The sequence below is a fragment of the Leptidea sinapis genome, chromosome 27, assembly GCF_905404315.1.
Source record: "Leptidea sinapis chromosome 27, ilLepSina1.1, whole genome shotgun sequence".
NCBI classification, from domain to species: domain Eukaryota; kingdom Metazoa; phylum Arthropoda; class Insecta; order Lepidoptera; family Pieridae; genus Leptidea; species Leptidea sinapis.
This window is the reverse complement of record NC_066291.1, coordinates 6,284,192-6,298,570: the sequence shown is the minus strand read 5'-3', so window position 1 is coordinate 6,298,570 and position 14,379 is coordinate 6,284,192. Positions and strand designations below refer to the sequence as shown.

At 35.2% G+C, this 14,379-nt stretch overlaps 2 protein-coding genes across 6 annotated transcripts in view; both read left to right on the top strand.

Annotated features, from left to right (window-relative positions):
* The window catches only part of LOC126972800 (putative inorganic phosphate cotransporter), a 91,158-nt gene extending 87,980 nt beyond the window's left edge, over positions 1-3,178 (top strand). For 3 of the 4 annotated variants that reach the window (XM_050819862.1, XM_050819860.1, XM_050819863.1), the window contains exons 9-11: positions 1,503-1,622; positions 2,336-2,462; positions 3,068-3,178. In XM_050819862.1, coding sequence (XP_050675819.1) covers positions 1,503-1,622; positions 2,336-2,462; positions 3,068-3,123 — 303 coding nt within the window. In that variant the 3' untranslated portion in view covers positions 3,124-3,178. The remainder of the gene's footprint in view (positions 1-1,502; positions 1,623-2,335; positions 2,463-3,067) is intronic. The other variant, XM_050819859.1, reaches the window with a different exon arrangement.
* Positions 3,179-9,943: 6,765 nt separating this feature from the next.
* Positions 9,944-14,379, top strand: part of LOC126972797 (putative inorganic phosphate cotransporter) — a 28,615-nt gene continuing 24,179 nt past the window's right edge. Inside the window, exons 1-2 of one of the 2 annotated variants that reach the window (XM_050819852.1) lie at positions 9,944-10,089; positions 11,295-11,545. In XM_050819852.1, coding sequence (XP_050675809.1) covers positions 10,032-10,089; positions 11,295-11,545 — 309 coding nt within the window. In that variant the 5' untranslated portion in view covers positions 9,944-10,031. The remainder of the gene's footprint in view (positions 10,090-11,294; positions 11,546-14,379) is intronic. The other variant, XM_050819853.1, reaches the window with a different exon arrangement.

Sequence of the window (14,379 nt, the reverse complement as noted above, 5' to 3'; positions counted from 1 at the left end):
TGGGGGCAGTACGGTAAAATGTTGAAAGTTTTATTAATACCTTTTCCATAGCAAATTTCGCATTGACTGGTGTCGCCAAATGTTACATAAGTTCGACGGTTGTGACTCAAATGCTGTATTTGACATCGTCACAGGTGGTGAAAGCTGGATATATTGCTGTGAACCTGAAACCAAAAGACAATCAGCTCAGTGGGTGTTTCCTTTCGAGGATCGGCCAACTAAGGTAAAGAAAGGAAGAAGTCAAGGAAAAAAGATGATTGCCTCATTCTTTGGTAGGAAAGGTCATTTCGCGACAGTTTGATGGAAGGACAGTTACTGCTATCTGGTATGTCAATCACTGTTTGCCTGTTGTCTTGGAAAAATTCGACAGCATCGCCCTCGAAGCAGGATATTCCGTCACCACGACAATGCTTCAGCGCAATCCGCAAAACGGACTGTTGAATGTTTGACTATGGCAGGTGTCGAGATAATGAGTCATACGCAATTCAGTCCTGAGCTGGTGCCCTGTGACTAACTGTCCCAAGAACTAAAGATAAAATTCGAGGTATTCGCTTTACGAGCCCTGAAGATGCGGTGAAAGCGTACGAAAATGCCATAAAAGAGACCCAATGCGACCCAAAGAGACCTAAGGAAGAATGGGCCCACTGCTTTTCTCATTTCCAGTTCCATTGATTACGGCGATATGCAACTTTCTAAATTAAGCCGTTTTTCATTTTATAAACATTTTCAGTGTTACCTAGGTATGCTTAAGGTAGGTTACCTTGAATAAGGTATACCTTGACCATAAAATGACTTATCATATTCGTTTTTTTTATATGTGGACCCAACTTAAAATTAGTATCATACCTTTAGATGGGTAGTAGTTTTTGAGTTTATATAAATGATATAATATCCTATTGGGAATAAAAATATTTGAATTTAAATTTATCGCACTCGAAATAAAAAAAGTCTTAGTAACATTATTTCAATCCATTGTAAATGGCAAATCGCTACAGGTTTATAAAAACTTTGAGCTATGAATAAGGGTAGAACTAGTTCATAATTTGATATTTAAGGAAAATCAAATGCAACATACTAGTAATACTAATTAATGATTCAAGTAGAAGTGGCAAAATTATATAGGGTACTTCTCTCTCACAGTCTTCATAAAAGGACTTTGTAAATTGAGAGCGCCTAAATAAAATCCTAGTAAGCCACGCTACAAACACGGTAAAAAAATCTACTAGATAAAATGCCTTTGAGACGGCAAGAAAATTTTTGTCACAATAAATGTCTCAGTAATGCGCGCTGCTTCTTTACACAGCTTTATTAATGAAACTTAAGTTGAGGTGGTAAGATGTAAATTATTTTAATGAATGCTATATTGACTGCATTATGTTGATGCGGAGACTTTTAATTGTAACTTTTGTATCTTATAATGTTGTATCTTGTATGATAGAATCGCGTATCTGGGGTTAATTTATATCGTTAATGACAGACAACAAAAAATATTTTATTTGCAGGTTAGTTACATAGATCTGTCACCGAACTACAGCGGCGTGTTGATGGGAATCGGAAACGGCCTGGCCAACGGATGTGTGTTGCTACTGCCCGTGCTGGTATCCAACATTGTGACCGATGTGGTGAGTAATATAGACATCACCACTTATCATCATTAATTTACAGGGTTTATAAGGCCGCCTAAGGTAAGCCTGCACTGTTGCCAATACCATTCAGCTTTAATTTTAAAGAAGTAGCAAGAAATTAATTGGTACTATTATACATTTTTCATTATATTTGCATACTTAGTGTTCAAAGTGATGCAACAAAAATACTCAAACGTTTCAACCTCATTGTGTAGGATAAGAATGAAAGAAAAGCAATTAAAGAAGCAGAAATATCTCAAAAGAGTAACGAAGACAGTAGATGTAGCTATAAATACAAATGTACTTTTAACTTTTGTATATTATACTACCAAAATCTAAATTTAAGTCCCCGATGACAGAAATGACCAGGTACCATGTGGCGTCCGTTCACGAGCATAATAAATGGAGCAGCCATAGCAAAGGCAACCAAGGAAAGCATCCCTCGTACATATCCTAGGAAAGTCACATACAAAGAATTTAAAAATGTTTTTTCTTGCTGTTAACTTCCTTATCTTATTTTGATAGACCAATTTGGACAGATTTTAGTATTGCTATCATACATCTTAACTCAATTTTAAACACTAGTAACTAACAGACAATCCGATGTTATATACACCTAAATGTGTATACAGTGTACATGCGTCGGTGTGTTGAATTAATTCACCGATCACAATTTTAAATAACTAATGTTAACTGCATCAATTTTTCAGACCAACCAAACCCAGTGGCGACTAACAATGTTTGTAATAGCGGCGTCAACGGTGCTCACTAACATCGTGTATGTGATATTCGTGTCTTCCGATGTAAAGCCATGGAATGATTATGAAAATACCAAAGGTAATGTTGTATTGTATGTTTGTAACCATTTTGTTTTATTATAGATACGTAAATAGGCCAGCCATATTTCTGATAATAGTAAAATTCACTTTGCTGAGGAAGTAAATTATTACGACAAAACTTAATATTATTGTACTTCTCGCTCGCGCCAATCTCCTTCAGAAGGTGTTATTTCTAGTAATAATATGTTTAAAGCAAATGCTACCTACGATGTGTATCTATTTTTACATTATTGCAAATTATAAAAAAAAAATTAAAGAAAGTAAATCCATATTAGATTGTGATATTATCAACATCATTTAGTATGAAAGAATTTTTGAGTTGATGAAAAAAGTGGGTTGTTATTAATATCGTTGAAAAGAAAATATTGACAATCCACTACTTAGACACAGTTCAACGCAATTGTAATTCCTATTGCAAATAAAGACATTATAATATAGTTTCGAAAAATAGCACCATAGTGAACCGATCTTAATTTTATCTTGGTCAAAAAGTTTCCAATAGCACAGTTCAGTAATCTGGAACTCCACAGAGACATGTTAGTTCTTAGCAAATGAGAAGTTCTCGTTTGCTAAGAACTAACCCGTTAATCTTGCCTTTTACAGAATCGGGAGACATTGCGCTGGAGACAAAGGAAAATGGACTGAAAACTAAAGCTTAAATAAAATAGTCACATGTTAATATAATTGTTAAACATAAATCGTTAATATTCTTAATTTGAATTTTATTTTTTAACCAACTTCAAAAAAGGAGGAGATTCTCAATTCGTCGGTATGTTTTTTTTAGTGTAAGAAGAAGTTATTTTATATTTTGTGCTTTTCCTGGAGTTATATTAGTCGTTATGTACATTTCCGATTTCACCATAGTACTAACGCCTGAACCTTCTGCAACAAATAAGCTCTATTTATCCTCCTAAGACCCATGTCTATATTTTTTTTGTACTCATTGGAACCCTCTGTACAGAAAAATGTACAAATTAAAAAATCCTTGTCAGACCCAAGGATTGAAATGCTTCGTATTTGTATTAATTGAGTTGCTAAGATTAAAAATATATTTTTTTATGTTGTTGATAAATGGCTGGAATACATGTTTAAATGTGATTTGAATATGTACATTAAAATGCACATTGGGTATTTACACATACTTAATAATTGATCTAAGAATACTAAATAAAACAAGAATATTGCTATAACAATGAGAATTATAATTATTATTCATTATTATTCTTGACATTAAATAGTAGCAACGTTAACACACACAACTTAAATATATTTTCAGTCTCAATTTTAACTATTATTCAGACTTTTATGGTCATTATGACACAAAAAATACACATTTTTCCAAAAACAAAAAGCATATTTATATACTAAAATTATAAAAATCAACAATATTAATAATAAAACAAATTTCATATATTTGGAAATACAACTGAGAATAAGATTTGTTTCTTATTACTAGTGAAACTCTGCTTAGCAATTGCGAGAAGAAGACAAGCAGAGAAACACATCGCATCTAGTGCATTTTGCTGAAGACCTTTTGCTGCAGCCTTCTTTGTGCCATCTATTCATCACTCCTGTATGGCATAAATATAGGCATGTGTGACGCCTCACGAAGCCGTCTCTCTTTGGATGGAATTATATTGACTGATGGTCTACCTTTTTTACGGTGTTGCATTGGGATTTCTTCATTTGATGATGATCCAATTTCTAATTTTTCCATCATGGATTCCGCCAATCCCATTATCCGTTGCCTCAATCCCATTTTCGATTTTTCAGTTATGATTTTAACTAAAGTATCGTCTATTTATTGCTCAAAATAATCAATGCACGTGAAGTCCTTGCTGTCAATAGGCTGGTAAATTTGGTGAGTTAAAGTCTTTAGACAGCCACTCCGCGCCATGATCGACAGGTCCTGAAGAGTCATCATGTGCTCTGAAGCTTGATCTTGAACGTGATCCACAGCTATGGCCTCTATTAGACTGTCTAAGTACTGAACGAGAAGGAGGGGGGGCTAAAGAGGATCATCTTCATGCGTTTCTGACTCTGAATAAACCACATCTTGTAATCATCATCCGAAGCATTAGTAAATAATTAGTAATAACAATAATATTAGAATCGAATAATGTACTTATTGCTCAATGTAAAATAATATGAGTTTTACATAAAATCGATTAAGATCCGTTTGATAAATTAAGATGAAAACTTACCAACGCGGACAGGCGGTGCCATCTTCTCGCAAGTTCACACGTTTGCTTGACAGTTCGTGTCAAATGGATGGTAGTAACGAAATCCATAGAGAAAATACATCAACCTAACATGTCAACTGACACAATTCAATGGCATGAGAATTCAAAAAGCCCAGGAGTTGTTTGAATGTTTTGTACAGAAAAATAGTGGGTCTCACTGACTATAGAGTCACGTGTTGTTCTGGAACTAACGGAAGTAATTTATTTTGTACATAAAAATGTACACGGGGTCTTAGGAGGTTATATATGCAGTAAATTTAGTTTCATTTTTCCTCACCAATATCCAGTATCACATAGGTCACCCGAATTGCAATTCTAAGCGCCCCCGATTGGCTATCGGGTTCAACACTTGCGACGAGGCACAGTAGCCAATAATTCAGTTTGGCATGTTTGGTATTGTGGACTAATTGAAATTTTAGCTTGCAATTCACTAATCGAAATACAATGCCATTATCAAACAGAGCTTGACGAGCTAAAGCCTATGCCAAAAATAGACCACAAATATGATTAAAAAGTAAATAAAGTTGATTTCAGTTTTCAAAGTTTTTTTGTGAAAGAATTTGCGATTTCCAATAAATGTATAGAGATGATTATCTAGAAATAATCAAAGGGGTATCTGAACTTAAAAGTCCTGACAAACGCGCATCACTTATGCTATCTAATGAAATTGGTGTTGATGAACAAACAATAAAATATCACATAAATTCATATTCCCCTATTACACTTCAGATGAAATCATGCAAATATGCGATACCTATCATCACAAGCACATGAGTAAATCAAACGGTACAGAGACAAAGCTTCATACAACCACGTGAAATGGTTGTAATGACCTGGGGCTTGTGTGAGTGTCCAGTGGCCGCTTGTTGCGTACGCGGCGAGACCAGATATAATCGAACGCACAGACAGTTGACAATCTCAGGGTTAGCGTGACATACTTATTGTTTTATTCATTGCAAGCTTGAATATTTTTAATATGGTTGTTTACTGTACTGTATGCATGGATATGACGAGAAATAATAAAAATATATCAACCATATTTATTCTGTTCCAAGGACTACAATAGGAAAGTAAGTATTCCATAATATTAATATTTTTATGATCCTTTTGTTTATATAGACTATAAAACAAGCCTTGATGTATCTACATCAAGGATTGTTTTCACCATTTTATAATTATTGCAAGGCCTTACTTAACATTTTACACTATCTAGGTATTTGTTTAAGTTCAAATAGTGCAAGTAACGTTTATCTGATTAAGCTAAAATTTTGTAGGTACACCTGCATAACTTTTAATATCATAAAACTATCTCTTCTTCACGAGACATCTTCAGGAGCTGTTGACTCACCTAAAGCGAGACTTTTATTAATTTTCGTAATTTAAATTTTGAGTTTGCTTTGTAAATTGAACCTTACGATATGTGACGCTAAGATATAATTTAGAATAAAAGACGTTTATAATGTTAATGCGGACACTTTTTACCAGCGGTATCTTTTGTATGAAAAGGTAATAAAAATGTTTTGTTCAAATTATCTTAACTTTAACCCTAACAAAATAGGTAACAATTGTACCCGCTCTTAAGAAGCTTAGTCTTTGTGCCCTTTATTTCCTCATAATTATGGTACAAGTACAGAGGGCTTCCTCCACAAAATCAATTAAAGGAATAGGGACTCTTGCGGCCATACAATAAGGTGCAATTCAGATCGCACAGGACTATTTAGTTCAGTTAATATGAATAGGTACCTATCAGGAGTAGCAATTCCATGATTATAATAATCACTTTAAATAAGATTGTTTCAGCTTATTAAGGAAGCTTAAACAAATTAAAATTGGACCGTAATGACCTTTAATATGCTTTGCTTTGTTTTTTTTCTCCATTTTTATAAGATTGGTCGGATTGGAGAATTAGGTGACAAAGCTAACGCGTGCGTCTATGCATAGGCTTGGACAGAACATAACTGAGAGCCCTCACGGGTTTCCTTCCGGCCATTGCAAGCTAAATGGGGACCTAGCCAGAATGGGTCTCAGTGAATCAAACCTGTGCAGATTCTGCTGCGAAGTCACTGAAGACCCCATACACATTCTTCTGGAATGTGAAGCCATTGCCAGAATCAGGCTGGGGTGTCTTAAAACACCTTCACTCAAAGCAGAGGACGTGCCATGCCTGGACCCTCTGAAGATCCTACGCCTTCTAAAAGTAATAGGTCTCGAGTATATAATTTAAATCTCGGCACAGTAACACGTATTCTAGTTAGTAGCCTCGATTCTCCTTTAAAGTTTGAGAACAGGCGTGCTAGAATAAGGGGCACAATAGATCCTAGGATTTAAGTGCATTGAAATCCCCAAATCATAATAATAATAATAATAACGCGTGCGTCACTGCTCGTTCGTGAGCACTCGTGAGTCCCTACTAGATAGCATCACTGGCGTGGCCGCCGCGCGTACTTATGATACCTATACGGCGAGTGAGAGAGGCCTGCTTTACCTAACAATCTAGTGTCATACACTGGCCTGCAAAAGTAAGTATCACACTTTTCAAATTAATTTTTTTTCGTAACTATAGAAGGTAGAGATTTAAGATTAAAAACGTTTTGTTGCAAATTTTATAGGCTTTAATTCTTAGAAACTAAAATTATACATTAGTTACATTTTTAACTTAAAAAAGATTAAACAACGAAAATAGACATTTTTAGTTTAGTGTAAAAAAAATCAACTAAAATGTATTACATGTTATTTAATTTTTAATAACTGGTATTGCCTCCTCGAGCTCTGATTACAGCTTCGAGCCGGTTTGGCATACTGAACACTAGGTTTCGGAGCCGATGTTGGGGAATATTCTCCCATTCTTCTACCAGGGCCTGCGGTGGTGGTCTGCGATTTCTGACTAGCCTCCCAAGCTCATCCCAGGCGTGTTCAATCGGGTTGAGATCAGGACTTCATGATGGCCAAGCCATCACGCTGATACCGACTTCCTGAATATACTCTTGTACGATATGAGCCGTGTGTGGCCGGGCATTATCATGCATCAGCATCGATCCATCACCCATATTTGCTAAATACGGCCCTGCATACTCATTGAGAATCTCTTGAGCCAGATATGCCAGCCCATACATGTACACTGCCTCCACCGTATTGGACTCTTTCTGAGATGCAGGCTTGAAGGTATCGCTCACCAGGTCGCTTGTAAACACTTCGCTTTCCATCAGAAGTGTAAAGGGAGAATCGAGACTCATCTGCAAACAAAATTCTTGACCATTCTTCTTCATCCCACTGCATGTGTTCACGAGCGTATCGCAGTCTCGCTACTCGATGCTGTCTCTCGAGTTTTGGGCCACTCGCTGGTCTTCGGGGTTTCAAATTTGCTTCAGCAAGTCTTCTTCTCACTGTAATGTCACTAATATAGTCCCTCCGGGTCTGAAGTAGCTGTTGCTGGACTTCAACTGCATTTTGGTGGCGATTTCTTAACACAGTGGAAATAATATAACGATCTTCTCGGGCCTGCCATTACAAGGTATCCTCAGATGGTGTCCAGTCTCTTCGTACCTTCGCTTTACCTCCTGGACCGTTCGTACCGTCACACCCACCATTCTTGCAGTGCGACGCATACTGATGCCTAGTTCCAGAAAAGCCATGATCCTAGCACATTCTTCAACTGAAAGAGGCATGATAAATAAATGTTATGTGCTTTTTAGCATAAATTTTTAAAACAAGACCCATCGATCTTGAAAAAAATTTAAAACAGAAAGAAAAATGTGAATGGTAAAATTGTAATTCGGAAACGTCCACTTTGAAAAAGGAACGGTTTTGTTTTTGAAGTTTTTTTTCAACCAATTCTTAAAAGAAGGTTACCGACTATAAATTTTTTATGTACAAAATTAAATTCTCTTTGGAGTCCTTTTTATTTCGAAAGTATATCTTGTGAACTTAAAACGTTATCCCAATTTTAAAAGTGTGATACTTACTTTTGAAGGCCAGTGTACATTATGATGATAGTTGTCACTATCTTTTATTAAATCCTCATTTTAATTATTACTCGTATAATAACCAATACTATAATAGAACTAATGTGATGTAATAATATAAAGTCAAAGTATATATTATATTATGTGTAGTAAAACTAGTAAATGGCTTTTTGTTATAGAAGTAGATATTGTCAAAATTATAAATAGCTGACGGCGTTGAAAATCTTATTCCTCAGCCACCACTATAAGTACTGGCCTCCACAATGAACGGTCCACGTGAGGGACGAGCTGGTTGTCACTAATAAATAATAATTGTGTATGTCGGCTTAAGACTTATGCCATATGCTCGATGGCCTCAATACATTTTTCCAAGGAGTAGGATTCAAAATAAACATGAACAAGACGAACATCATGTCAAATGTCCATGTCGCACCTACTCCCGTAACAATTGGGAAATGTTCTCTCGAAATTGTTGCCGAGTACGTCTTCCTTGGACATGAAATCCAATTAGGCAGGTCCAATTTCGCGAAAGAGTTCTCTCGTCGAATCCAACTCGGATGGGCAGAGGTCGGGAAGTTCCGTAAAATCTTCTTGTCCCAAATACCACAGTGTCTGAAGATGAAGGTTTGCAACCAGTATGTGATGCCAGTGATGACTTACGCTACGCAGACGTGGTCGCTAACTATGGGCCCGATGAGAAAGCTCATGGTCGCTCGCAGTTTCCCTGCGAGAGCGAATAAGAAATGAGGAGATCCGTAGGAGAACCAAATTTACCGACATAGCCCAAATGATTGCGAAACTGAAGTGGTAGTGGGCAGGGCACATAGTGTGACGGGCAGATAGCGGGTGGGGCAGATAAGTCCCCGAATGCCGACCAAGTATCCGGAGACTCAGTGTTGGTTGGCCAGGCCCCCAACGAGATGAACCGACGATCTGGTCCAGATCACCGGAATAGGTTAGATGAGGGCAGCGGAGGACCGATCGTCGTGGAGATCTTTGGAGGCTAATGATGATAATGATGATGTGTGTGATAATGTATTTGTGTTATGCGTTCACGCCTTAACTGCACAGCCAATAATGACTTATTTTGCACTTACAATGTCAGGGGTGCGGGAAGGACACAGGGTACATTTTATCTCAAAAAAATATCACAATTCCTGAAGGAATACGATAAGAATTAAGTGCGGAAGAAGTCGAGAGTAGTAGCTAGTCTAATGTAAGTCCTTCTAAATTATTAGTAAGTTGTCGTACAGTAGTCTCGGATTGTTTGAGTTAGATAACGTTTAAGATTCCTTAGCAGTATTCAATTGTGTGCCTTACATTGTATTAGTTTAGTGAATAATTTGTTAATTTAATAGTAAAATGAACAGTGTAGGGGATACTCATAAAGGAATTGTTAAGAAAGAGGATGAATTTAAAGGTAGTAAAATTACATTACGGATAGTTATTAAAATAATTAGTTTGGGAATCACAAAATTTGAAAATTATTTAAATGATAATGAACATTTATGGCAGTAATTTTAATTTATTTTGTATATATTTTTGGGGAAACAAGGGTTTAGCATGAGTGAGAACCGAACAAGAGTGAAAAAGCATCAATGAACTAAAACGAGATTGGCTATAAGCCACTCTCGTTTAAGAAGTTTAAGAAAATATCACTCAAGATATTTTAATATTGTCATGTGCCATGTCATGTATTATCAAATAGACCAGCGAACCGCCCTGGTTTCGCATTGACAATAGGACATCACTGCACAATAAGTATTTAATTAGATAAGGAGTAATACTGAAACCCTTAACAGTGGGAGGCTCCTTTGCACAAGTCGCCGGCTATATTATTGGTACGAAAATGGCGCCTAGTTCCGTGATATTAAACATTAACCCGAACTGAAACAAACATATCGTGTTTCTGTCTGAAGGGCACCGTCTCAAAGTGATGAGCGCAATTGTAGTGCTGCTCAGAATTTATGGTTTTGTCAAGAATCTGTGATAGGCAGGTCTTATCTATTACAATTAGCTGAACGTCTCGTCCCTTATTTTCATAAAAACAAAAAAAACTGAATCTGAAAACTAGGTATATGTATAATATATTACATTACACGTGACCATGTTTTTAATTAGATAAGGTTAATTTTTTTTAAATTTAGTCAAATACCTTAGATCTTCTTACATCTTGATAAACTATTTTGAGCAATGCCTGCACACTAACACAAAGTGTCATACAAATCGCGAGTATAAGACGTAGCTCGTCACGCACACTAAACTAATGTTCCTGGCCTGCTTTCATCGGTTGTCTAGTAGCAAGAGGTCTATCTATAGGTGTTAATTGTCTAAGTCAAATAACATTGCCAACTTTTTTGTATATACCTATACAAGAGAAACAATCCCTCCGTACATTATTTCTTCATATTATCAGAGGAATTATTATATTATTAGAGGAATTAATGAGGTAGCGCGTTTGTTTTTTTACGACATCTCTCCACGACCACGAGCACTCGATCGGAACGCGAGTGGGTTCAATTCCGACATCTTTCATAAAATTTTGTTATCAAATTTTATTAATGTTTTAATCCTAGAAGCGAGGGTTATCGCTTTAAAAAAACATAACAATTTACTCCATGTTAGTTTCAGACTGGGGCTACCGGCATCAGCAATGTGTTTTACTGTTCTGCTGCCTCACTACTGCGTACAGCATGAGAGCTTGCATGGGAGTCGCTCTTGTGGCTATGACAGATACATCACTCACCCTCTCGAACAATACGCTCATCATATTTGAAAATGTAACGAAACATGATAATGCTACTGAACAAAGAACATCTGATACTGAAGAATTTAATGAAAGTAAATTGCTGCATAGTTTATTGCTGATTCCTCCGGTGAGTACTTTTTACATCACAGCAGTACTAGAGAATCATGAACGGATAGTAGGTAATACTATGTATGTAATTGTATGTGTTCATGACTTCATAGCATAGTAGTATGCTACTACTACATGCTTAGTAACTTCAAAATTAAGGGATCCCGCGACAGATCATATCCAGGTAAGTGTGAACATTTGTTTCATTAATACAAATCTTCGTTTCCAAGTCAAGAATGCTAATTACATAAATTATCTATGATTTGGAAACAAACCATTTTACTTAACAAAGGAAGACGACAAGAAAGAAAAACAAATTTAGTTAATTTCATGCATGTTTAACCCTAGAGTTTAATAATCACCAAAAAAGCATCATAATTTGCGAAGCAATTGCCCGTTGAGTTCGCACTTTGCAATTTTTAGTAGCTTCTCCCACGTCCGTTTACAACTTAAAGACTGGACGCTATCAGTCTGATCAATATCACTAAAAGTAACGTACAAAACATACATCGGTAGGTAGATGTTTTGCTCATCGCACGCCTTCTGACGTAAGTAAACATTGCATTCCACATTTTAAGATGGATTTTTATTATGGTCCATTCATTGTAAAAACTACAAAAAGCAATTATAAATGACATTATTAAAAATTATCACGTGATGAATACGAAAAATGAATAACATGATGGATGAAACAACTTAATTTTCACTAATCTTCTTCGTATCAGCTTTGACGATATGTTTCTCGGCGAAAAAACTTATTTTTTAATCTGGTTGGAAGTCTGGCTGGAGCCTTTACTTGGGTCTATTTAGCAACACGAACGATTAGCGTATTTTATATGGGACAGGTTTTTCTTGGCCACGCCTTTCTAAGAACGTTTTTAACAGTTCCATGTATTTTATAAATATCAATTGTATTAGAAACTTTCTTTAAAGAACTATCTAAATTCTTAGCTATTCTTCTATAGGCCCACGTAAATTAACAATTATTACACGCGTCACCATTTTTGTTTTTGCCCATTTTGAACAAAATAAAATTCAGATTAAATTTTCAATTGCCGTCAAAATCATAGAAAAAGCCAAGAAAGAAATGTTATTCTCCAATTTAAAAAAAGAACGAGCCCTGGATACTTTTTTAAAATGTTTCTAATTAGGCGTCCAAGCGGCCAGTAACAGAAATTAAACTCTTACATGTCTTATACTCATTTTGTAATTAAATGTAAGAAATGTTTTATATATTATGCTTTTAATGAGTATTTTATATTTGTGTCTATATTAGTGCATGATTATTTATTATTGAATATGTATATTTATAACGAACTTTAGTATGTTGAAGTTATACTTTCTTTGTTCATAAGAAGTGTCTCTAATTATATGACCACCATAATATATCATAAATTTCAATATAGATTTGTTGAACATAGAAAATATCATCAATTTGGCTAAAACTATAAATATGTAAGTCAGATTTTATAATAATATTATCTATCACCATGGAGACTAAAAGCTATTTAAAATTGTATAATGTAACAACATAATCAGTTCACAAATATCTATTATATATCTTCGCGCCTCAATAGGACTACTCGAATCCAAAGCACTGTCAGCTATTTCGATCAACGGATCAGGTTAGCTTTTCAATGCGTAATTACTGCAGTTAGTACTATTGGTACACTTCCACGTAACAATAGTTTTAATATAATGTAATCATAGTATTGCAAATATAGCTATAAGATTTGTTTTGTTTGAATAAAATTAAATGATTCAAAAATAATTATAACTGCAAGTTTAATTGGAAACGTAACGTCATGTTCAGCTTGAAGAAAACGTACAACCTTATTTTTATCAAGTTGTGCTAATTACAAGACTTGCTCAATGCGACAATATTTATCGCTTATTTATTTTGGCTTTAGTGTACTTTATCAATTTTCATATTTTGTTATTTTTCCAAGCAAGTCTTATCTGCGATCTAACTTTACGTAATCTATGTTTCCAGATAAGAGTTTCGACCGCGACATAAAAATCTTAATATGAAGCAGGAATCATATAATTCAGCTTATATTTCACTCATATTGATAGTAATCTCATCATAATCAATAACTTTTTTTATATATTTTTATAAAATACTAGCTGACCCAGCAAACGTTGTATTGCCGATATTAAAATCGCGATACAAAAGTAACTCTTGATCGTAGATGAGTGAATTTTTGAAGTAGTTTAATGCTGATTCATAATCAAACAAATTTAAAAAAAAATGCCAAAAAAATTAAAAAAAAAATTTCGTGTGGTCCCTTAACATTTAGGGGGATGAAAAATAGATATTGTCCGATTCTCAGACCTACCCAATATGCACTCAAAATTTCATGAGAATCGGTCAAGCCGTTTCGGAGGAGTTCGGTCCCGCACACCGTGACACGAGAATTTTATATATTAGATTTCTACCTATAACTAATATTTTGATATTAATTTATATTCTTTCTAAAATACCTACTTCAAATTAAACCCTTTTTTATAATAAAAAGCAAAACGTAACGCGGTTCACCCAATGATATGTCCCTAATAGTACATCCCCGCTGAAAATGCTGCCATAATCATCATTGGTTCTAAAATTGAAACTTTTAATTGATATAATACTTGATTCCTCTTGATCTTGATAATATGTTTGAGATGATTAAAAAGATTGGGCGTCACCGCAGAGTCAATCTAAAAGACGTCGATGACAAACAATTATTATTCTAAGGTAGACACGATAAGCTTTCATTTCCTACTTCTTTTTCCACTATAACAGGTAGTAAGGTAATGTAAATGGCCTTTATCACAGACGGCAACTAATAGGTGTGTTTCTCGTTAACACAG